This window comes from Sphaerodactylus townsendi, linkage group LG07 (genome assembly GCF_021028975.2).
Source record: "Sphaerodactylus townsendi isolate TG3544 linkage group LG07, MPM_Stown_v2.3, whole genome shotgun sequence".
NCBI lineage: Eukaryota > Metazoa > Chordata > Lepidosauria > Squamata > Sphaerodactylidae > Sphaerodactylus > Sphaerodactylus townsendi.
In genome coordinates, this window is record NC_059431.1 from 37036535 (window position 1) to 37058682 (window position 22148).

The 22148-nt window shown below is 40.7% G+C and overlaps 3 protein-coding genes across 9 annotated transcripts in view; 2 read left to right on the forward strand and 1 right to left on the reverse strand.

Moving 5' to 3' along the window:
* Window positions 1–12438, forward strand: part of FAM169A (family with sequence similarity 169 member A) — a 31039-nt gene extending 18601 nt beyond the window's left edge. For all 5 annotated transcript variants that reach the window (XM_048503507.1, XM_048503504.1, XM_048503506.1 and 2 more), the window contains 8 exons: window positions 1518–1697; window positions 2855–2983; window positions 3093–3208; window positions 4327–4381; window positions 5596–5728; window positions 5957–6113; window positions 6761–6976; window positions 9093–12438. In XM_048503507.1, the coding sequence (XP_048359464.1) occupies window positions 1518–1697; window positions 2855–2983; window positions 3093–3208; window positions 4327–4381; window positions 5596–5728; window positions 5957–6113; window positions 6761–6976; window positions 9093–9587 (1481 nt within the window). In that variant the 3' untranslated portion in view covers window positions 9588–12438. The remainder of the gene's footprint in view (window positions 1–1517; window positions 1698–2854; window positions 2984–3092; window positions 3209–4326; window positions 4382–5595; window positions 5729–5956; window positions 6114–6760; window positions 6977–9092) is intronic.
* Window positions 12439–13264: 826 nt separating this feature from the next.
* Window positions 13265–18217, reverse strand: NSA2 (NSA2 ribosome biogenesis factor). The gene is made up of 6 exons (XM_048503510.1): window positions 18060–18217; window positions 16240–16427; window positions 15859–16009; window positions 14611–14790; window positions 14231–14423; window positions 13265–13496 (listed from the first exon to the last, which is right to left on the reverse strand). Exons 1-6 carry the CDS (start codon window positions 18060–18062, stop codon window positions 13429–13431), a joined length of 783 nt encoding a protein of 260 aa, XP_048359467.1. The 5' UTR covers window positions 18063–18217; the 3' UTR covers window positions 13265–13428.
* Window positions 18218–18452: 235 nt separating this feature from the next.
* GFM2 (GTP dependent ribosome recycling factor mitochondrial 2) overlaps window positions 18453–22148 on the forward strand; it is a 33756-nt gene continuing 30060 nt past the window's right edge. For all 3 annotated transcript variants that reach the window (XM_048503501.1, XM_048503500.1, XM_048503502.1), the window contains exons 1-3: window positions 18453–18796; window positions 20148–20235; window positions 21913–21958. In XM_048503501.1, the coding sequence (XP_048359458.1) occupies window positions 18734–18796; window positions 20148–20235; window positions 21913–21958 (197 nt within the window). In that variant the 5' untranslated portion in view covers window positions 18453–18733. The remainder of the gene's footprint in view (window positions 18797–20147; window positions 20236–21912; window positions 21959–22148) is intronic.

Below are 22148 nucleotides of genomic sequence, written 5' to 3' on the forward strand. Positions count from 1 at the left end.
GGTTGTCAAGCATGTTATATGGCCTTGACAACGGTTGGAAACTTGATATTCAGCCAGATGGGCCTTTGGTCTTGTCAAACTTAGGTTTTGGAGGTGGGGGTGGGAAAAAAGAAACAATAAGCAGATGGCTCTGTCTCTCTCTCCTTCTGTCCCCTGTAATTTTGACCTTGTGAACAGGGTGTCTATTTCAGAGCTTCAGGTCTCTGGATTGTTTCTAGTCACCTTACTATCTGGGGGTTTATACATATGGAGGTGATTCTTCTAAAATTATTTTAGGTAAATTAAGGGTTGCCTTGTCATGAGAGTGTGGAAGCTGCAAAGGTGGATTTAAATAAATTGTGTCAAATTTGCAGCTCTTAAATTGCACCTCAAATGTTCTACCTCTGGCAGTGCTGTCAAAGTTTGGTCCTCCTTAGCCAGAAGATTCATGTTGGAGTAGAGGGGTCATGGAAGTATGGATGTAAAATAATTAAACATTAAAATGTGAAATATTATTTTCTGCTAGTATATTGTTGTGAAAATTTAAATGTGCTTGGGAGGAGCTGCTGTGCAGAACTCTCTTTGGTCCAAGTATATAGACCACCTGGCTGAGTGCAGGTTTATTATAACTTTTACAGTTGCCGTGCTAGCAGATAATTCCTGCATGTCTGGACAACTTATTTGCCCAGCAGCAATGTCAGTTGCCCTTGGAGGCAGGGTGGCCTACAGTGAGGCAAGGGCCAAATATCTTTGAAGTTTCTAGAAGCTTGGAAAGTAGACCTCCGACTCCTCCAGTATAAGATGCCCTTTTGCCCACTGTAGTTTTGAGTAATGCCTGGGATCACTTCACAAACGAAAGTTGGAGGGTTTGTTAAAGTTTAAACAATAACATTTCTAATAATCAGAATGGTTGTTGGCAATGTTGAGATAGGACTAACAGCTAAGTTTTAAATACAGTTGGAGACAGAATTCAGAGAGTAGTGCGAATAGAAGATTCAGGTTACACAATGGTTATGTGCCTGGGTAATACTGAAGCTGGCCAAAGATGATTTAGGAAGAAAGATGAACGACAAAAATGTACAGTGCTGAGTTCTCCAGACAGCAGTTTTGGAGGATGGGAGAAAAGAACCTTTTGGGGATCCCATCTTGGAAAAGCTTTGTCATCCAGCACTTTATAGGGAATGCCTGAAATTCAGACTTATTGTCCCAGCCGCTACCCAGAGGAGCCCTCAGCACCCAAACCCCACCCCATTGACTGGCTGCCTGCAAGGTTTCTGGCTGAGCTGACTCAACAGTTCAAGGCAGGCAGAAGGGGAAAGATGGCATCAGTTGGCAGATCCATCTGGCAGAAGCCCAGGAATGGTCATGGGCATCAAGCTGGCTGGCTAGAGAGGTAAGAGTGGGGGCATACGCTGAGCTGTGGTGAATGATGGAGAGGAGCTTGCCGTTTGGATGAAGTATTGGATAACAGAAATTTTACTGTACTGAGGAAATTATTGTTTGGGAATGTTAATAAAAGCTGCTCTTAAAAATTGCAGGGAGCATGTGTAACGCATTCCTTACCCAGAGCTACCAGCTTCCAGTCATGGACACAATGTTTGTGAGGAAGAAACATCGAGAGAAAGATTTTGGACTGCTCATGTTGGAAGATTTTGTGGATTCGTTTATGGAAGACACACTTGGCCTGCGGTACCCAATGACATCTTTTATGCATTCTGGTAAGCCCTTCAACTAGTTTTAGGGTGTAAGTGCCGATTACATGTGCATTTTACAACTTGTTGGTTTTTTTAAATCGTGAACTTTCTAGTGGATTGTATCTGTAAAGATATATGCCTGCACATGCTTTGTGCATGTAAAGATGGAGCAGATGGTCAACTTTCTTTGCAAGAATTTGGCGTCTCGACTCTTGAACTCTCTAGTGCAGTGGTGGCGAACCCATGGCACTCCAAATGTTCATGAACTACAATTCCCATCAGCCCCTGCCAGTATGGCCAATTGCATGCCATAGGCTCACCACCATGGCTCTAGTATATGCAATTAAGAGAAAAGGCAGATAATAGCCTTGACAAGGAGGAAGAGGGAAAAAGTTGTCACGATGGGGAAGAATTTCTTATACATGAAATAAATACCACAAATTCCCTTCCTTCCGTGTTGCTATCAAGGACTTTCCCCTGGGAACAGAATTTCTGGGGGCATTCCGGGAGAGGTTTCATTCTTCAATGCTAGAGTCCCTGGCTTAAGAGTCGTATCATCCATTTAAAACATTGTGTCTGTGTGTGTGGCTGTGCATGAGCCGTCAAGCCAAAGTTTGACTTAGGGTTTTCGAGGCAAGCAATGTTCAGAAGTGGTTTGCCACTGCCTGCCTCTGCATGGATTGAAAGAGTTCTGAGAGAACTGTGACTGGCCCAAGGTCATCCAGCAGGCTTCATGTGGAGGAGTGGGGAATCGACCCTGATTTTCCAGATTAGTCTGCCACTCTTAGCCACTACATCTGGCTCTGGTACAACACTAGTCAGTGACAAAAATTTCTAGTGCTTCACTGCTTTTGATAGCATGCTGCGAAGGACCTCTCTCATACAACTATTCCCTGGGCAAAGGCAGTGAGTATGTATATGCGTGTATGTGTGTATGTATATGTGAATAAAATTTTGTATAATAGAGAATGCTGCCAAGGCTTCTTATCAAAACTAATTGTGATTGTTTACATATTAGAGTGAGCTTCTGACTTCTTTGTTGCAAAGGATAATGATCACGTTAATTATGTGATTGCTTCTACCATTTAAATACTTAAGAAGACACCATTCGCAGTAGAAATGTCATAAATCTGGGGGTGAGAAAGCATCATGTAAAAGTTCAAATGATCTTCTTTTCCCAGCTTGTCAGAAGTACTTTGAAAAGTACCCAGGAGATCACGATCTTCTGTGGGAAGTTGAAGGAGTGGGTCACTGGCATCAGAGAACCCTTGTTTCCAGTATATTGAAGAGAGAAACTCTCAAATACAGAGGTAAGATTGTAGTGGTTACCCTGAAGCGCTGGGAAATCTGTACCAATACTTGTAGCTGCAAGGCATGTATACATCTGTTTGAATTTTCTCTGAATTTTTCTGCGAGTAGGAGACTTGCAGAAGGAAAGCGGCAGTTCTCAAGCAGAGGAGAGCTTTTTGCGGTCTGCTGTGGACCTCAACACCCCAAATGAACAAGCATCTGATACCAGTGATATGCAGCTAAATGTAGGTATACATTATGACTTTTGTGTGCTTTTTGAAAGTTTCACGTGCCTCTCCATTTGGTTGTTTTTTTGGAATTTCTGAGAAGAGAAAAATAAGGAACACACAGAGTGATTTTATTTGACACTTTCCCACCTTCTCACCACCTTATACTTCACAAAGTAATTCCTTTTTGTAATTACACAAATGAGTTTTAGGGATTGAACTCACAAAGGGCAGGTGAAGTGCTGCAGTTATTTAAAACAGGGGGTCTCCTTTTTGAGCCTGCAGACACCTTTGGAATTCTACCATAAAATGGTGGCTGCAGCCACAAAAATGACTTCCATAGGAGAAAAAAAAATGATTTCCAAATGAAATGGCTGCCACAGCTTACCTTCAGTCACACAATGAAGATCTTTGTGCTGTGCGGCAGCTGCTGGCAAAGCAACAGTTTTAAAAAAAAATCTGTGCAGCTAATCAGAAGCCTTCCTGGGTAAAATCCCTACCTGGCCTGCCCATTTGCTAAAAACACTTGGTAGGCATGAGGAAAGGTGTTGGACGTGCCATGCTATCCACAGGCACCAAGTTAGTGACCCCTGGTTTAGAAGCAACTCTTTAGAAGCAGCACTTCCCAGAGTTCTACTCAGAACTACCCAGCTTATACTTTTAAGGAAAGCAAATATTCTCTCTGTAAGGCCTGGCCTGTTATGAAGCCAGTTCAATCTCCTGTCTCGGTTGTCAGATTGGGGGGTGGAACTTTAAGTAGGAAATTTCACTTTGCCCAATGGTCATGAATGAAATGGGCAGTGTAGATTTTATTTTAACTGTGGGAGCACTGGGTGTGAAATGCAGGGGTAATGGATAAGTGCCACAGTCTGGATGATTTCAACTCAACTTGATTAGAAGAAACAACATAAAATCTACTCTTTGTGCAGTTATTCTAAACTGAAAGAAAAAGATCACTTCCATTCATTAAAGGAAATTAATTTCACTTCATCAATATCCTGGCATAATATATAATTAAAGCATGAAAATAAAACAATTGTGTATTTGAAAAACATGGCATAGTAGTTCTAGAACATAAGTTCCAGCCTCAGTTATGTGGTTTGTTTTCCATACCTCAGTGTTTTTCTCTTCTGCAGATGGACTCTCATAAAAACAAAAATGGAATAGATGGATGTGAAGGGACATCTGAAGGTAAAAACTGCACTTTGCACCTCTTCTATTAAATCTTTCTCAGACTTTCCCCCCTTAATTATAACTTCTGCACAGAGATTATGCTGGATCACGGTTTTCACAGAAACCGAAAACTGGAGTGAGACATGAATGGCACTTTAGAAAGTCTTTTCAAGAAATAAATCAGAATAAACTTAGGACAGTTCCTCATTCTGTAGGGCAAGGAAAACAGGCTGCTTGGTCAGGGAGAGGCAAACTGTTTTACTTGAGAATTGAAAACGAATACAACACCTTTCATTGGGGTGCCACCAGTGTTTGGCTAGATATCCCGGGAGCATGGTAAGCTCCAGTGATGATGTCAGTACTTCAGTGATTTGCCTTCAACCTGACTGGTAAGTTCATGTTTCTAGGAAGGTGAGGAAGGGTTCTGTTGCCTTCTGGGCAGCCAGCCTCAGTGATAATGCCAGTACTTCAAGTTCTTACCTTGATAGCTTGGGTAGAGAACAGCTCCTGCATCCCGAGCAAAATGGCCTGGTATCCATTTTGAGCTGGGGGTTGCCTACCCATATCTAGTAGCTTTCAGAGGTGTAACTCATACCCTTCCAATTACGTAGGAGGTTCTGGAACATGTCTTTCAGAGGATGAGGGTGCTGGGCAGTCCAATCCAGAGCCACACAGTTCCTCTGCCACAACACCCTGTTTCCTCCATGGGGCTTTTGGCAGTGCAGGGAGGCAGAAAAACCAGCAGCTGCTGAAAAGCCTTCTATAGAGCTTAATGGACTTAGGCCACCCAAAAGGGTGTTGTAAGGCAGCAGTGCAACGGGCCACAAGCTTGGGGTGGAAGCTGGCTTCACCTCGGGCAAACCTCTGGCATACTGCCCTGCCTGGGCTGGTGTGGTGCGTGCGTCGTGTTTGGGTATCCCAGAGGACTACAGCTCCCACATGCTGCAGGGTTTGCCCCTTCGCCATGGTAAGTTCCCCTCTCTAAATTGGGCTGTTCAGGATACATGCAATGCCCGTGTGCTGAGATCACTTGTAGTCTATACCAAAGAAATTGTAGTGTATACCAAAGCAGTGCAAAATAGTGTGATTAAGAAGAGCTGTGACAAAAAATCTTTTAAATGCTTAGACATCAGGCATTCAGGGCAGTCATGTGCCTAGTACTCCTTCCTTCCAAACTCTCTGATTTATTTGTGTATCAACCATTCTGTGCTTCTGTCCAAACTACCCCTTAGAACTTAGCGCTACGCCACTGTCTACTCGATCACGAAGCAATCATCTGAAACGTCCCAAGTTGGGAAAAAGGATCCAAGAATCAGATGTTGCTGACGGTGAAGATGGAAATGTTTATGAAGCATCAGAAAACAGGTACGCTGTAGGTGAACATTTCAGTTGCATCAGACATGTCCTGCTTAGTGATTTTAAGAATGTTTTGTACAAATACCTGTTAGTAGTATAGTCCTGAGTCCCTTTCCTGTCTGTACCTTTAGGCTAGTTGATGTGTTCTCCATTCTTGTGCCTTTATAGTAAACCAAGAGCAGGCGTCAGCATTACATAGTTCTTGACAGATGCGCTTACTTTCTACCTTGTGGGCAGATTGGAACCTGCTGCTCGTATATCTGAAAGCTCAGAAGAGTTGATAGAAGAGATCGAAGAAAATATAGCTGAACATGAACTGGAGGAGTTCACTGACAATAAAAGGCAATCCGTACAGGAAGTGCAACAATTGTCTGAGAAACCAGATGACAGAGAGGTACATTTTGGTTAAAGATTCTAAATTGAATCCAGACTTCTGTAAAGAAAATGGTTATGTAGAAGCAGATTTTTCCCTGTCTTTCCCCTCTTCCTGGTATTTTATTCCTGGGATTCTTCCCAACAGCTGCTGACAGTTGGAGAACCTTTCTGAATAATGTTCTACAAGTTACTAAGGACTGCAAAGAGGATTGGGTGATGGAGCAAAATGGCTTAATGTTCTCTGAATGGAACAAAAGTTTGTTCAAGGTTAAGAAGGAGAATTTCTTTTGCTTCTCCTCATCCAATGCTGCATGACACATTTTGGTTTTCCCCCAGCCCCTTGGAGAGTTTGCAGGAGCTTGAACCTAATCCTTTGTCAAGATGGGACTGTTGGAGTTTCTGATTATTCTGTGATATAAGAGGAAGTGGAATCCTTGTATCTGGAACATATGAGTCTAGTACTGTCATCATTTATATACTGTTCTCCACCATATGCATGGCCAAGGGTATACTACAAACCTGAGGCTTACTAAGGTCTAACTTCAAGTAGTAAAATGTTCATCTAAACTAGATTTGTATCCATTGTTACTGCTGAATAAAATGTTGTTAGGAAATTCAGATGGAGCAGTGGATAATGAATACCCTGACGTATGAATGTCATTGTAGGAATCAGATGTAGAGCCGCTCAATGGAGAGTTAACAGAACATGCTATCAAGGTTTCATTGGTGACCGAAGGGGAAATAGCAAGTGAAGCTATGGATGGAGAATCAAAGCTGCAGTCGGATAGTTCTGAAGAAGCAACTTTAACTTTACTAGTCCCATTAATTCTTGACTCTTCAGAGAAATCCCCTGAAGGCAGTGATGACAATATGTCAGATAAGGTGAGGGAAATGTAAAAACAAAAAGTATTTTCTATTCTGTTGACTCATTTTCTTATGAAGATAACATTTTCTTATGAGTAGCACTGGAGAGAAGGTAGAAAGCATTGTCTCCTATTATTGTGCGAGGATAGAGTCTTAAGTCAATTAAATAAAAATCTGTTGTAGCATTTCAGTTTCCGCAATGTATTGTTAAAGGGGTGGACAAATATTCCAGTTTCCCCTCCAGTTTCTTATGTAAAATCTTTGGAGAATTCCCAGGGGCAGAACATAGGAATGACAGATATTTATGCCGGCAATACCTTTTCATGCCTGATATAGTTGTGACTGCTATTTAGATGATTTTAAATGAGGACTAGGCAAATTCATGGAGGATCAATCTAGCAACAGCTAATAACCTTGATAGAGAGATGGAGCATCCATGTTTAGAATCAGTATGTCTATACTTGGTGCTGGGGAGGGCTACTGAAGGAGAGGCCTAGTGCATTTTTGTCCTTGGGCCCGGTTAGACTTCTATACATCTGTATGCTTTGTGTAGCTGTTTTACAGTATGTTTGTTTACTCAGAAGTAATCCACATTGAATTCGTGAATATCAGATTTATTGCCCTGGATTAGAGAAAATGGCATATATGACATTCTAGCAGGGGTAGGAATCTATGCAGCAGATGTTCAGGAACTACATTCCATCAGTTTTCTGTCAGCATGGCCAATTGGCCATGCTGGTAGGGGCTGATGGGAATTGTAGTTCCTGAACATCTGGAGAGCCGCAGGTTCCTCATCTCGTCAGGAGTGACTGAGGAGACTGAGATGTTCATGGGATTGAGGCATCAGCCTCCTCACAGCAGGGCCACTGGCCTTGCTTGCTGGCAGGGGCTGATGGGAATTGTAGTCCATGAACATCTGGAGTGCCATAGGTTCGCCACCACTGCCCTAGGGTTAAACATTGATACATTTGCCTAAGAGATTCCCTATGAAGTCCCTTTCTGTTCGAATAAGCTTAAAGTTGTCTGTATTTTTATGTATCAGCTTGGATCCTGAATTACACAATTTCCCAATCTTCCCCCTTTCTTTTCTACTTCATATTGCCATGGCTCCTAAAATTCTGCTCATGGGGTTTGGCGAACCTCTGGAACAGTGAAGAAGTGAGAACAGTGAGAAGTGAAGTCGAAAACTGCCATGTGATTGTGGGTGGGATCATCCATCCCTTCAGCTCTTCTGAAGGGATGGAGCATGGTTCAGCTTTAGAACAGCTGCTCTGCCATGCAAAACGACCCACGTTCAATATATCAGTTGACGGATAATGTGAAAAACCCCTACCTGAGACTCAGGGAGCTCTGCCAGTTAAAGCAATGAGACTGCTAATTGGTAAAAGGCAGCTTCATCCATACCCTCTTCAAACAGAAAAGGAGGTTGGGATTTACGCTATTCTCTGGCCCTCTGTCTACCTTCAAGGTTGTATCCTTAACATCCCACGAAGTGAGCGTTGTTGTCGGTACTGTCCCAACTATGGACTCAATTCCTCATATCCTGCTTTACTGTTCGGGGTATAATGACATTAGTACCAATCTGGGAGCTTTACTACCTCTAGAATTTATGTTTTTCTCAGACAAACTAAAAATGTCTAAGCTATTGAACAGCCCTAATGTAGAAATTTCTGAACCAGTTGCCACATTTTTAATCCGTGTTCTACATGATGTGTAACAATGATCCTGTTATTGTACTTGGAATGTAGGGTACTTCTGGTTTTATGCCTAATAAAAGTTTTTGGATTGGATTGGCTATTCTCTGGTTGCAGGGCCTTTGCATTGGCTGACAGCCATGGGAAGCTTTGGCCAAGTTGCCACTTCTTAGTCTTTTGTAAAACTTAACCGTATGTCCTGGACTGGGGTGTGGGAGACCAGGTGAGAATTGCCACTCTGCCAGAAAATTCATTGTCATTCTCAGCCTAATCTACCTCCTAGTTTTGTTGTTAGGATGAAGTGGAGGAAGAGCAGAACGGTGTGTGTATGCTCCTTGGAGAAAAAGCTTTAGACGCTTATGTACGAAAGAAAGTGGAAGAAGGTGGTTTGCAGATTAAATGTGTCACCTAAAACACAAAGTTATTTTTTCTTCCCTCAGGTTGAAAGCGTGGCTGATTCAGAAGCACCTCTAGATGAGGAACAGGAAGCAGCGCTTAGGAAAAGGGCAGGGGTTCATAATACAGATATTGTTGCATCACAAAAGGAAGAGCCTTCTAATAATGGCCTCTCAAACTCTGTCGCTACCGAAGCTTCAGAAGATAATGTTTCTGAGAATGTCACCCCCAATACCACCTGTTCCCTGGAGGAGCAAAGTGAGGGAGGTCCTGACTCGCCAGGGGCCCCAGTTGCTCTGGGTCAGGGATCCTTAGTGATGGTTGAACTGGAGGATATTGCATTCCAGCAGCACACAGAGGGGCAAAAGAATCAGATGGATGAACAGTCTGAAGAGTCAGCTGAGCCAGCCTCTGAGAGAGCTGCAGACAGCAGTTCTGAAGAAGTGGAAGTCGAAGTTCCCGTAATAGACAGGCGGACCTTACGAAGAAAGGCCAAAGGGTACAAAGGACCACCCAAGAAAAAAGGAAAGCTAATTTAAATCGTGAGCCATTGTCACAGCTGGAACAATTACTTACTGTGTGTGTACTTTTTAAACTGGTTATTTAAAAAGAAATTGTAGTGAACCTAGATCTTCAAGCACTATAAGTCATCCTTCTCCCTTTTTAAACCACCACAGACTCCTAAAGTATGGAGAAAAAATGGCCAGTCTTGACAAACCATAAAGTGAACTTGCTTAGCATAGTAGTTTGGTAGACAATACTTTTGCATCATCCTTGTTAGGGAAATTAGAAAGGCCCTGCACATTTCATCAGGCATCCTAGTCACTCAGATGTGGTTTTCAATTGTGATCTGGTTTTTTTACAGTAACCAGAAGTTTGAATAGTATCCATAGTTTAATATGAGCCATGTGGCACACGCTTCAGTGATTCCCATAACTAGACATTTTTTCGGTTAATGCCCCATTAGACTGATCTACATGGAAGGATTAATCAAACATTTTGGTATATAATAATAATTTATCAAGAACATTCTAATTATACTGTTTTCAGACATAATTATTTCATAGTAAATTAAAATCTCTTTGGTTGTAAGAAAATTCAGAATATCTGACAGTATTTGTATTTAGGTGTTAGTATCTTTTCTCAGCTTCAGGATATTTCATCCAACTTTGTTAATCAAACCAGTGGTATCTGCTCCCAGTTATGGATTAGTTAAACTGAAATGAAGCTCTAACATAGCTTAGAATGGTAGTAAATGTACAGATAACTCAAGATTTGTACTGTTACTCCTTTTATAAGTAATTAGAAAGATTAATAAAGAATGTCTTAAACTGAAGTAATTTTTTTAGTGTATATTAATAAAAGTTCACTTGCATAGATTTCAGTGATTTATCTAAATCTGCTAAAAATGGGCTTTCTTTCTAGGTATTTTCTAATAGCACCTGTTAATGAGACATTGCTTTTTAAACTTGTCTTCTTGAATACTAAGTGCTGTTTGTTATTTTTTAAAGTGTGTTGTTTGAAGCTTTGGATTTGAAATGTATGGAATTGCCAAGATGGATCTGGATTTCTAGGGTGTTACACTTAACTCCTCAGTGTACAGTTGCATGTTGTGGGTCAGGAGTGTGGATGCAGGATTGATAGTTGCTTATAACAAAATATATTCAAGTGAACTTTCAGCAATTCTAACACTGACTGAATACTTTCTATGAAGCACATGAAATCCAATTATGAATACCTATGGCTTGTCTCTTTCTTCTAGTACTAAGATTTTTTTTCGTAAAATAAATGCCTTGATAATTTAAGAACTGTCTAGGTTTTGCTATTTCATTAGGATGAGAATTTTTGAAAATGATGGAGAGTTAGATTTAAAATACCCTGTGTACAGTGTTTTAACAAATATAGGATGTGAATGTTAGATGTATGGGTTAAGCTTTAAGAAAGAGTATGTTTCATGTGACTTTGAAGATTCTTGATCTGTAGATCTAACTACATTTTGTGAAGTGACTCAAAACTGTATTCCTGTTATTACTTCTGGATTGGTGACTAACTACATGGTTTTGTGTGTTTAAATCTATGTCTTTTCCTTAAATGTCTTGTTGCATTGAAGGCTGTTTAACTTTGTTGGTGAAGTCAATTAATTTTTTGTTTTTTACTCTGAAATTCTCAATGATTTCAAACATTTGTTTCAGCTATGAGAGATGAACTTCACTGCAAGAACAAGAGTGTTCATGTCTTAGGGAAGTCTACTCTTAACTTTAACTGGTTCTAGGAGTGCAGCAGTTCATATGAACTGGATTAATTTCTGTGGATACGTTCTGCTGATTCTTACAAGCAAAACTAAAAACGATCCCTGGTCTTAAAGTCCAGTGGAAGATGGCCTGAATCATTAATGTGTGCCCAGAAATGTTGCTGTATCTAAAAAATTGACTGATCTAAATCGACCAACAGTGAAGCCCGAGTTAAAAGTCAACATTGATCATAGTTAGGGACTGCATGGCTAATTATACATTCCCCTCACCCAATAGCATATTTCCCCCGCTAATTGTTCCAGAAACTCTATTAAGTACAGTTGTTCCTGCATACTATGGTAGTGTTCTTGTGTGTTAACAAAAATAAAGCACTTGCTAATGTGCTTTTAATTTTAAGTTACTTGGTCAAGCAAGAAATAGCAGTACTGTACTAGCAGATTTTAAGCAGCCATTTTTGGCAGAAAAATCTGAAATATTCCAGTTTCATAGAGGAAGTACTCTTTGAGGGGCAAGTTACCTTATTCTTCAGTACTTGATATGTTAATAGACAAAAGTTCTACTTGGCCATAAAATATCAAAGGTGACAAATATTGAAGTATAGTATTATCTCTGATCTCTATTATTTGATGGGACAAGGTCTAAAAATTAATTAATTGTATGCACTGAGGTCCAGATATATTCTGTTAAATGTTGTTCAGATAGTATGGTTTTTCTGATGATGTCAAGATGTAGATGCATCTCATCACTTTTTTCTAAGGTTTAATTCATGTACACCTTGTTCAACTAAAGTTGTAGCATGAAATGCATTAGACTTAACCTTGTCCCAGGAATAAAACTTTTCATTGCAATTCTTGGTATTGCCACAGAAATATTTCTAGGATCATAGGCACTAGTGCTACCATTTGCTGCAGTACAAGCACGAGCAAGAATAGTTCAGATTTCGGCTCCACTTTCACTATTGGTTCAGTCTTTAGTTTAACAGTTGTCACAACCCTGACCTGTTTTGTAGACGTGTGGTACTGTTTATGAATCTCTTACTGTGATGCTGTAACTACACTAATGCTTGTGTGTTTTACAGTTTGTCCCTTTTTAGCATATCTTGTTTCAAAATAGTTATTAAAGTTTTTTGTAATTTTCACCTGGTTTTAGTCTGTTTAAAAGTCTGCTCTTTCAAATTTCACAGACCACCTTGGGTAACCATGTAATACATATGGTCTTGGGCTGATCTTATACTTGCCAGACTTGGTTCTGTCAAGTGCAAACTTGACAGATTAGTAAATACAGTTGGACAGGATAAGCAGAATCATCATCTTCCTTTTGGATGTTCTGTCAGGACTAAGTGAGCACGAACATATGTTGTTCCAATTGTAGTCAGAAATTTCAGTTGTCTTATCCACAGTTAATTGTATGCTTTTTGCTTTCAATATCTAACTGAGCCACTCCTGTAAACCCCACTGACCAAAACAGAACTGCACAAAAGGAAGTCACACTGAAAGGCAGTCCTTTCTGCAAAACCTTGTCATTACAATGGATGTAAAAGACCCTGATGAGAAAGTTATGTAGAAATCAGCAAGGCACGGTACCTAAACATAGGGCTAATGCAATAAGAGAATTCACGGCTCGATGATGCAAGGTAGACTACAACTAAAATGCTGTACTTCATCCGTATTGCTTTGTGTCTGAATAGTGCATTCAGCAGTGCCATACTCACTTGCACAGGATAGGTATATCTAAGCATGACAAAGTATGCACAAGTACTGATGTCAGCTGTTCTGGGGCTAAGGCATGAAGAAAAAACCTTCAGGGTTTTTTTTTAATGTTGGACACAGAACTGTCTTTCAAGTACTCTGGGGCCAATTCCATTTTTAGAACTACATGAGCCATACAGAGCCCAGAATGCCCCTCTATTCTGACCAGACACGGCTCATTTCTGGCTTCTAGAAACTCCAGATTTCATCAATCTCTTCAGTCAAAATTGGCTCCTTTTATTACTGACAATACACATTGAACAAAATAGTATACAGATTTTCAATTCTTCCGGCATTGATGTGACAAAACAAGCTCTTGATCTGTCCATAAATTAAGGCACTCATTCACTTGGAAAAGTTAGTGAAATTTTGTGTGCCACCTATACAAGCAGAAGTGCATTAATGCACCCATCATTTTCTGGATTGTTGGTCACTTGTGCATATTTTCCTGAAAAAGAAAAGTTGTTTTAAAAACCTTCAACCAAAATGGAACTGCAGTCTGTACACCGGTTACTGTAACTGGCAAATCCAATGAAAGTACTTCCTAATCCAGGGGTGTCCAACACTGGCGCTTCAGATGTTCATGAACTACAATTCCCGTCAGCCCCTTGCTGGCATGGCTGATGGGAATTGTAGTCCATGAACATCTGAAGTGCCAGAATTGGGCACCCCTGTCTAACCAGTATCTACAGAAGCAGTACTTGTAAAGTTCTCTTCTGCAGATGTGGGTTGTACCATTTAGAATGGTGCGGATAAATAGACTGCAAACCCTCCAGTGTTTCCACTGGGGAAGAAGACCTTGATATGTTGTTGTCATTAAAAAAACAATTTGAGTGGGATGAAGGAAGTATCAAGCCAGTGCTGCTTCTAATAAACTGCTAACAAGGTACGGACAGCATGTCGTATGCAAACCAGCCTCAGACTTTACTATCTATAGAGTGACCAATTCACACTAAGTCAAACTCAATGCCTAAAAGTCAGCCTAAGAAAAAAGAGAAATTTATCAATTATGGCCATTTTTGCAAATGTGCTGTCTACAAATATGAATATCAGAATAATAATCCTGAAAAAAGCCTTTCTGGGTGCACATTTGGTGTCCAGTAAGATGTCTGAGTTAGCTGATAGCTGTTGCCTGTCTATCTCAGCCCTATTTCCATTTTTAATTGGTATTTGGATGCTTACCCCAAACGACTTTGCCTCCTTGTGTCACAAGACCAAGTTCACTAACGTTCACCTCGATGACGGTGCCTTTTGTAATTACTCCCAGAGACGTATACAGAGGAGAAGAAGGATTCTTTTTTACGCCAAGTATAGGGAGGCAAAAAGTTGCTTTAAGCTCAGGATGTGTCACGTGGGCCTTCTTAAACCGCAAACCCTGTTAGTATTGAACAGATCAGTTATATTCTTATTCAAATAGCTACTTCTACTGTTAATGTTTTTGTCAGCATCTTAGTCCATGAATTACAAATCACATGTAGTTAGTGTTAGAACTTTACTGAAATGGCTGTTAACCAGAAAACAACAAATTACCCACCAATTAATGAAACTAGGAATGCATTTACCATTGGCCGAATGAAGCGTTCATATTTTGGAGGTTTCCGGGTGAAGCCATCACCAACAAAACACACTTTCGTGACCATCCTCTTCCATGCCTTCTTCTTTCTCTTTCCTGTCCGAATCACTTTAAGAACTTCGGTCTCTCCCTGGGCACGGACTTTTGGTACCGGAACCTCCCATTTCCCCTACAGCCCCCCCACAGAGACGACAATATTAGTGGGGGTGGAGGAGGATGAAAACATAGTTTTAATCAACAGGAACATGACAGTTTTAAAATGGCCTTAGAAAACATTAGAAAAACAGTAGACAGTAGAGTTCATTTTTTGTGCCGTCAAATCACATCTGACTTATGGCAACCCCATAAGGTTTTCAAGGCAAGAGAGGTTTGGAGGTGTTTTGCCATTGCCTGCCTCTGCATCACAACCCCGGTGTTTTTTCGAGGTTGCCCATCCAAATACTAACCATGACCGATCCTGCAGTTGTCCACAGGTTTACATATGAGGTAATTTTCAGTAGGCAGTAATTTGTGCTTGCTGGGGTCCTAAACCACCAGTCAATCAAGGAAGACTCTCATAAGAGATTATTGTTTCAGACTAAGAGGATATACAGAGGTTTTTTTTAACAGGTAAGAACTGTACCAGCCACATCTTTGTCCACTCTTCCTACCAAGCCACATCATCCGCTCCTCTACCCCCCCTTTTTTCTAGGGTGTGTTACCCAGTCAAAAGAGATGAACAGTCCTAGACTGCTTACGGCCCAAATCAGGGTGGGTGGGTGCTGAAGGGCCTCCTGGAGGTGACGTGGTCCTATGCCGGCAAAAATGCCCTCCATAGGCAGAGGGGCAAATCGGCTTGTGGGCAGCCACTGTGGCCTCCCGGGATGCCCCAAAGTGGTGCTGAGCACATCGGTGCCTCAGCACTCCACCAAGGTAGCAGAGGCATTCCAGCAGTGTGGCCAGAGCTGATGTTAGTGGGCTTCTACCCCAGTTTTCCCTCTAGATGTACTGTGGCCCTTGGAGCCCTAAGGAGGGATTTCTGGTGGCGGGGATAGGCTTTTTTATTTTTTGTTTCTTCCCTGTGCTGCTGAAAAGCCCTCTGGAGGTGGCAAGGCAGTGCGGCAGTAGCACCATCCCCACCTGCCCACGCTCTAATCAAGCACCAAAGCCATTTCTGCAATTCAGAATTTTAAAAGGGTTTTAAAAGAATTTTAAAATGCAAAGTAGCAATAACTGGAACATTCCTATTGTTACTTACTGCTTTCTCTTTCCGCTTCTGTTTAATCATGTTGGAAAGAACTTTAGCTCGGGATTGGCCTTCTCTGTCTAGCAGGTATGCTGGCACAGCTCCTTCTGGAGTTTTCTCATCATTCTTCTGCTTGGTATTTCTCTTCTCATGCATCTTAATGCTAGAAGAAACATAAATTATATCAGGAATATACTAGTGGAAAAAACTGTCAACCAGAAATCAACTACCACTGAGAATAGTTTCAACAGCAACAAATAAATCTTAAATTAGTCATAGCCTCTCCTGAACTAATACAAAAAATCATAATTTAATTGACACAGCAGTTCACACTCCAGTAGGGCCAATTCTATTCTGCCAGAATACTTTGAGACAGAATCAGTGATGACTCACGTCTTTTTCATCTGTATTTTCTCCGCATGGCGTTGTTTATGGTAAAGTTTGGCCTTCAAACCAATCATTTTCTTGGCTTTCTTTGACCGCTCATGAGCCTCACGGCCCTCTTTCTTCCTTTTTTTCTCATGGTAATCCAAGCGATAACCATAGCGCTTACGATGCAACTCTATATATTCATTCTGTGGCTGTTAAGATAACAAAGATCACAAGTTTGTAAAATGAGAGATAAAATAAAAGTAGAAGCCCCTCGTTTTGTTGAAGGAACTTTTCTGAAAGCTGAAATAAATCACAGACAACTATAAATTTCATACTTTTATAAAAATACATTAGCAGGGTCCTGTCTTCTGTTAAATCAGCATACACTCAGTTCAGAAAATGTTAAGTAAAAACAAGCCTATCTTATTTATAAAACTGTAAGGCTAACTAATTTCAATATTTTGGATTTATCATGACCTGAAACCAGCTGGTATCAGAGACTCACACTTCTGTGTAAAAGATAATCAGTTGTTTGGAATGTATAGTCAGACATAAGCCTTATAGAGTTCAACAAGATCTACATAAGATGCTGTATTGTTAAGTAATATATATCTATTTGCAATTATTATATGTTGCTGTCAACAAAGAGTTCTCAGAGAAGTTTACATAGCAAAATTGGATAACAATTACGTATCTCCATCCTAAAGAGTTCACTGCATTTTTTCTGCTTTCTTCCTCATTATCATATTTGATCTTAGTTGTAAAAAGGTGTTTTAATAGTGGATTAATGGTATACTATTTACCTCTAAATCATGAAAAGCTTCCACCCATTTCAACACTCTTAGTCTCTACTAAAGGGACAGAACATTTTTCTCCAGGCTTACTGACAACCACATACTTGAGCCTTATGAGACCCATGACCATCGGCAGCTGCTGTAGTGATGGCGGATCTAATTTGGTGAACTGGGTTTGTTTCCCCACTCCTCCACATGCAGTCTCCTGGGTGACCTTGGGTTAGTCACAGTTCTCTCCAGACTCTCTGAGCCCCACCTTCCACACAAGGTTTGTAAGCCACTTTGAGTCTCCATAAGATAGAGAAAAGCAGGGTACAAAAAACAACTTTTTCTACATAGCTTTGAGCTCCTTGGTGGAGATAAATGTGCTAAATACACTTTTATTTTAATATGTGATTGTTAGATCCTGGCATTTAAAAATCCATGAACTCATTTTAATTCTCTGTGAGCTAGCTCAACATTTTTGGTGAGAAGAATGGAACAAAAATTACATAAATTACCACGCTGCATTCAAAGGTAGTGGGGTGAATAGATACGGCAGTAAACCACATGAGCACACATATCAAAATTTAACAGACACCACCAGTAGACACCAAAACAAATTTTCTATGTCTGCTCCTTTCAAAATAACTCCCAGCAGGCAGCTCAGTTTCATACATCCTTTCTCTTGAGTCGATACAATTCAGCCTGCTGCATAGTTCTATACATCTAGTGAGTCACGTGAAAGAACAGAGTCCATGTAAGTCCATATTCTCACAAATAAGCCATGTCAGAGTAACCAGTTAGCCCCATTGCCAGACCAGGCGAAGTATTTTCTTTCACTGGTTCCAGTGCCGAGAAAGGAAGACTTCTAGCACCCAACCCTCCAAGGACAGAACCTCGGTGGTCCTTGGAGCAGTTGATGAGCATGATAGAGCGATTCTAGTTATGTGGATTCCGCACAGCACATTTATAACGAGTTGCAATCGTTATAAATGTGCTGCGCGAATCTACTTTACAGAGACCCAGCATCGACATCACCCCTAATCCGCCTGCTTCGGCACTCACCATGACGGCTGAGCGGCAGGGAACCAACTACGTCTCCCGGTCAATATGCAGAACCGCTCCGTAAAGCCCGGCGGCCTTACAAGGAAAAGGAACGTCCAACAGCAAAACGGTCCCGGGTAACAACCGCTTCCATTTTATCTCGTTCCGCTGCTCCAATGTTTGGCACCTGCCAAGACTTCTCCCTCTGTTGGGTATGGAGTCCGGAGGAAATGTTAAACACCGGAATTGTCAAGTAACCTCTGAGGTTTTGGGTATAAGTGATGTCAATGAAAGTTTACTTATTGCCTTCCAAGACAGAGAAGGAAGACAATAAAAGTTACGCTTCCTGCGGAAGTAGCGTGCTTTCCCTTGCTGAAATCCTAAAGATACCGGAAGTTGCTGTAGGACGAGCTAGGGCCACGCCGTTCGGTCTCCGCTATCGTTTCCCCTAGCTTCTGGGAAGGAAGTACCGAAGTGGATAGTTCGCCGGTTTTCATAGCTTTAGGCAGGCGATGTTCTCGCTGCAGTGTAGTAATTTTGCAACAATATAGGTCTAATTTTTAATTTAAACATTTGCCTAAATGGGTGCCTGGAGCAATGGACATTAATAATCAGTTTTACTGGGGATTCTTCAGGCTATTATTTTAAGTGTAGACCTCTGTGTATGATATTTGGTCTATAGGCAAGTTATCAGTATGCTGCGAAATAAGAAAAAACTGCTACTGGGTCCCCTGAAAAGGGTGTACTTACACAGTCAGGTAGGTCTTTGTTCAGGTGTTCATTTTGGAAAAAAACGTTAGTACTTGATAATTGATACCTCGCATGTCAAACTGGGCTATTTTAATATGATGTACCTTTGCAGAGTTGAATAAAATACAGTAGACTTCGTGGTGCTAAGCAGAAGCTGTGGATAGTGCTTAGGATAGCAAAACAGTCACTCTATACCCGTGATGGTGAACCTATGGCACGGGTGCCCAAGGCGGCACTCAGAGCCGTCTCTGTGGGCACTCATGCCATCATCTCCCCTTCCCCCCTCGCCCAGCCAGAGGCAGCTGCCAGCAGATGTGTTAGGAGTCACGCTGCACAGGCTGGCCGTGCACAAGGCGCTCTGCCAGCTGGGGCTGAGCTTCAGGAGGTCCTCTTGAGTCAACTTGATTTGCTGTAAGAACCATCTACCACCCCACAAGTACCCCCCCCTCACAAAATTTGGGAGACTGGAGGCTGGCACGCTTTTCTTGGCATGTAACTTTTGGGACCAAACTAAAACTTTTGTGGTGGTGGGGTTATTGGGTTTCAGAAAGTGAAAGTTTTACTTCCCTCTCTCCCCCGCACCCCTCCCCCTTCCCCCGCCAGGCCTCCAGTGTGATAATAGTGTTTCAGGGAGATTATTAGCATTAAACTTCAGTTTTGGGGAAGCAGTGTAGGTAACATTGTTAAGCGCTGTGAAACCCCACTGATTTTTATGGGAAGAACTAAAGCGCGATCCTTTACCTGGGAGTAAGCTCGGTTGCTGGCAATGGGTCTTGCTTCTGAGTAAACCCTCCTAGGATCGTGATTCACCCATTCAAAGTATTGCACGGTTGCTTCAAAGCAAAGCTACTGACTACCACCAAGCTTACTCCCGAGTAATGCACACCTTGGAGCCAACCTTTTTTCTAAACTAAAACCTCAGTATTCAGGTTAAATTTCCGTGTTGGCACTTTGTGATAAATAAGTGAGTTTTGGGTTGCAGTCTGGACACTCGGTCTTGAAAAGGTTTGCCATCACTGCTCTATACCCTTTTCCACCAAAAAATCTAAGTAGAATGTTGTTCCACATGTAGAATTGGTTTTGTTTTAGAATGCTCTGCTTAGATCCTAGCGCCTGCCTACCTACCTAACAGAACCAAGTAGGCCATAGGACCCAATTGGAGCATTCTTAAAGACTTTCCAGTATGTGGAGGATGAAGTTACACTTAGATCTTTTGGTGGAAAAAGGTATATCTGTCTAGAAAAGCTTAGTGTTTAAACTTTGAAACTGAATTTGCTATTGAAGTTTATAAGGCTTGTTAGTACAAGATTCTGGTAATCAAAATTTTATCTGAATCTGATTTTTTCCTTTCCTTCAAAGTCAATGTATTGCCCAAAATCAAGCACGCTATGTATAAAAAAGTTGAGAAGTCTTCTATATCTCCAGAGGAGTTATAGTTCTACACCAGGTAAATGTTTTTTTATATTCTGCAGTTTGTATAAATATTTGCTATACTCTTGTAGAAAAAGCAATATTATTGTTCCTTATCCTCATTTTCAGGATGCATTTGAAAATAGAGCCCTGGATTAAATGCTTATTGAATAAGATTATTTCTGTGCTGCCTCTTCACAATCCTGCTCAAGGTGGCTTATAATTAATTTTACCACAATATTTACATTAATTCATTAAAGATCATTGGAGCCATTATGAGGCTGTACCATATGAGGGGACGATTTCTTGTGGCTCCTGCCCTCAAACATTTTGTAAGCAGGACTATTCCCTGTCTACTATTTGGCATAGAAATTTGGAGGTGGAAAGAACAACCACTTATTAGCTCAGAATCTCCCCAAAACTCTTTCATGAGACAGATTTTTGCACTTTGTAAGCAGTCTCCTTTGGCACTGCTGAGAGTGAAGCTTGGTTTCCCTTCATTTACATCTAGCAGTATTAAAATTTTGGAAGAAAAATGAAACTTCAAGCACAGATTTTTTTAGCCACTAGTACTATACCCTTCCGAATGACTTGATGACCTGGGAGGTGGTATTCACTTACAAGACTGGGTCCATAATAACTTGCTCCATGGTTTAAACATAACTTGCTCCATGGTTTAAACATAACTTGCTCCATGGAGCATAACTTGCTCCATGGTTTAAAACAATACAAAAAGACCATTCTAGAGCATTGTATGTGGTAAACCTCTCTGCATGTAACCTCAGGATTGCATTTATATCTGAGGTTTCAAGCAATGCCATTGGCTCCCCTTACTGGGCAACATTTTAACATTCTGTTATCTCAGCGCCTATGTATTGTCGAATCCAGTTGTCGAAAATCTCCCTCATGTTCTAGATTGTCCACTTTATGCAGATCCCAGGAACAAATGTATTGTTAAAATAATCCCAGGCAATCTTGATTCAGATGTCGATAAATTGATATATATGCTGTCTGATACTGACCCTTCCGTGTCCTACAGAGTAGCTCTGCACTGGCAGCAAGGAAGATTAGAGCCAAAGAGTCTATAAAGAAAGCACCTACTCTGAAAATGTTGGTGAAAATGTTTTTTTAGTGAAAGATTATATTTTAACATATATGTTTCAATGCTAAAACTTGTTTTTTTCCTCTCTTTTCTTTCTGTTTTACATTGTGAGGGCCTTTGGCCAAGTACCATAATTTTTTAAACTGAAGTAATTCGTTGAAAACAAAACAACTGGTGAACATGGAACAGAATAATTAAAATCCAAAGATGCATTTGAAAAGTTCTTCCAGTTTTTTGTTTCTGTTTTGCTGTCATGCCGTTACTTGAATTGGTGTTGAAAATCTACAGAAATTGATAGCATTCTTAGCTTCTAAGGAGTTCTTAGGATTATTAATGAATCATGGCCAAGTATTCTTTTGCATATTTAAGTCACATTTGTTCAGTCTGTTTGGTGGAGTTTTTTTGGAAAAAAATCCCATTAATTGCTCTTTCTGATCTGTGTATACAAGGGATGCTAATAAGGGAAATATCTTGCAATTCATGGAAAGAAGTAATTCATTTCAGTAGTAGCAAGAGGGTTTTTTTGCCAAGGACCTTTATGTGTTCCAGAAATTATCATATTTCATTCATTTGAATCATTAGAGTTGTAAATTGTGGCTTTTTGTTAAACAGGTGAGGTTAAATCTTTACGGTCTATTATCAGTCCACCTGCATCTAAGTAAGTAATATTTGTTTTCTTTCTATAAAGTGTACTGATAGTTATTTGCTTGTAAGTTTGATGTTATTTGCTTTGTGCACACATGAAAGGAAACTAGGAAATGTTTACAGTGATTTCAGACAAATGTCTTAGCCTAAAATATGGCAGTTCTCATAATAAGAACATAAGAACAAGCCAGCTGGATCAGACC

Bases quoted from the DNA above. Each gene is read 5' to 3' on its own strand.
- NSA2 (XM_048503510.1), bottom strand. The intron at 16,010-16,239 runs GTGAGTCATCAC...TGTTTCTTCTAG, and splicing joins AAAATACAGATGAAAAAGAC to CATTAAGATGCATGAGAAGA. The intron at 14,424-14,610 runs GTAAATGCATTC...CAATACTAACAG, and splicing joins AACGCTTCATTCGGCCAATG to GGTTTGCGGTTTAAGAAGGC.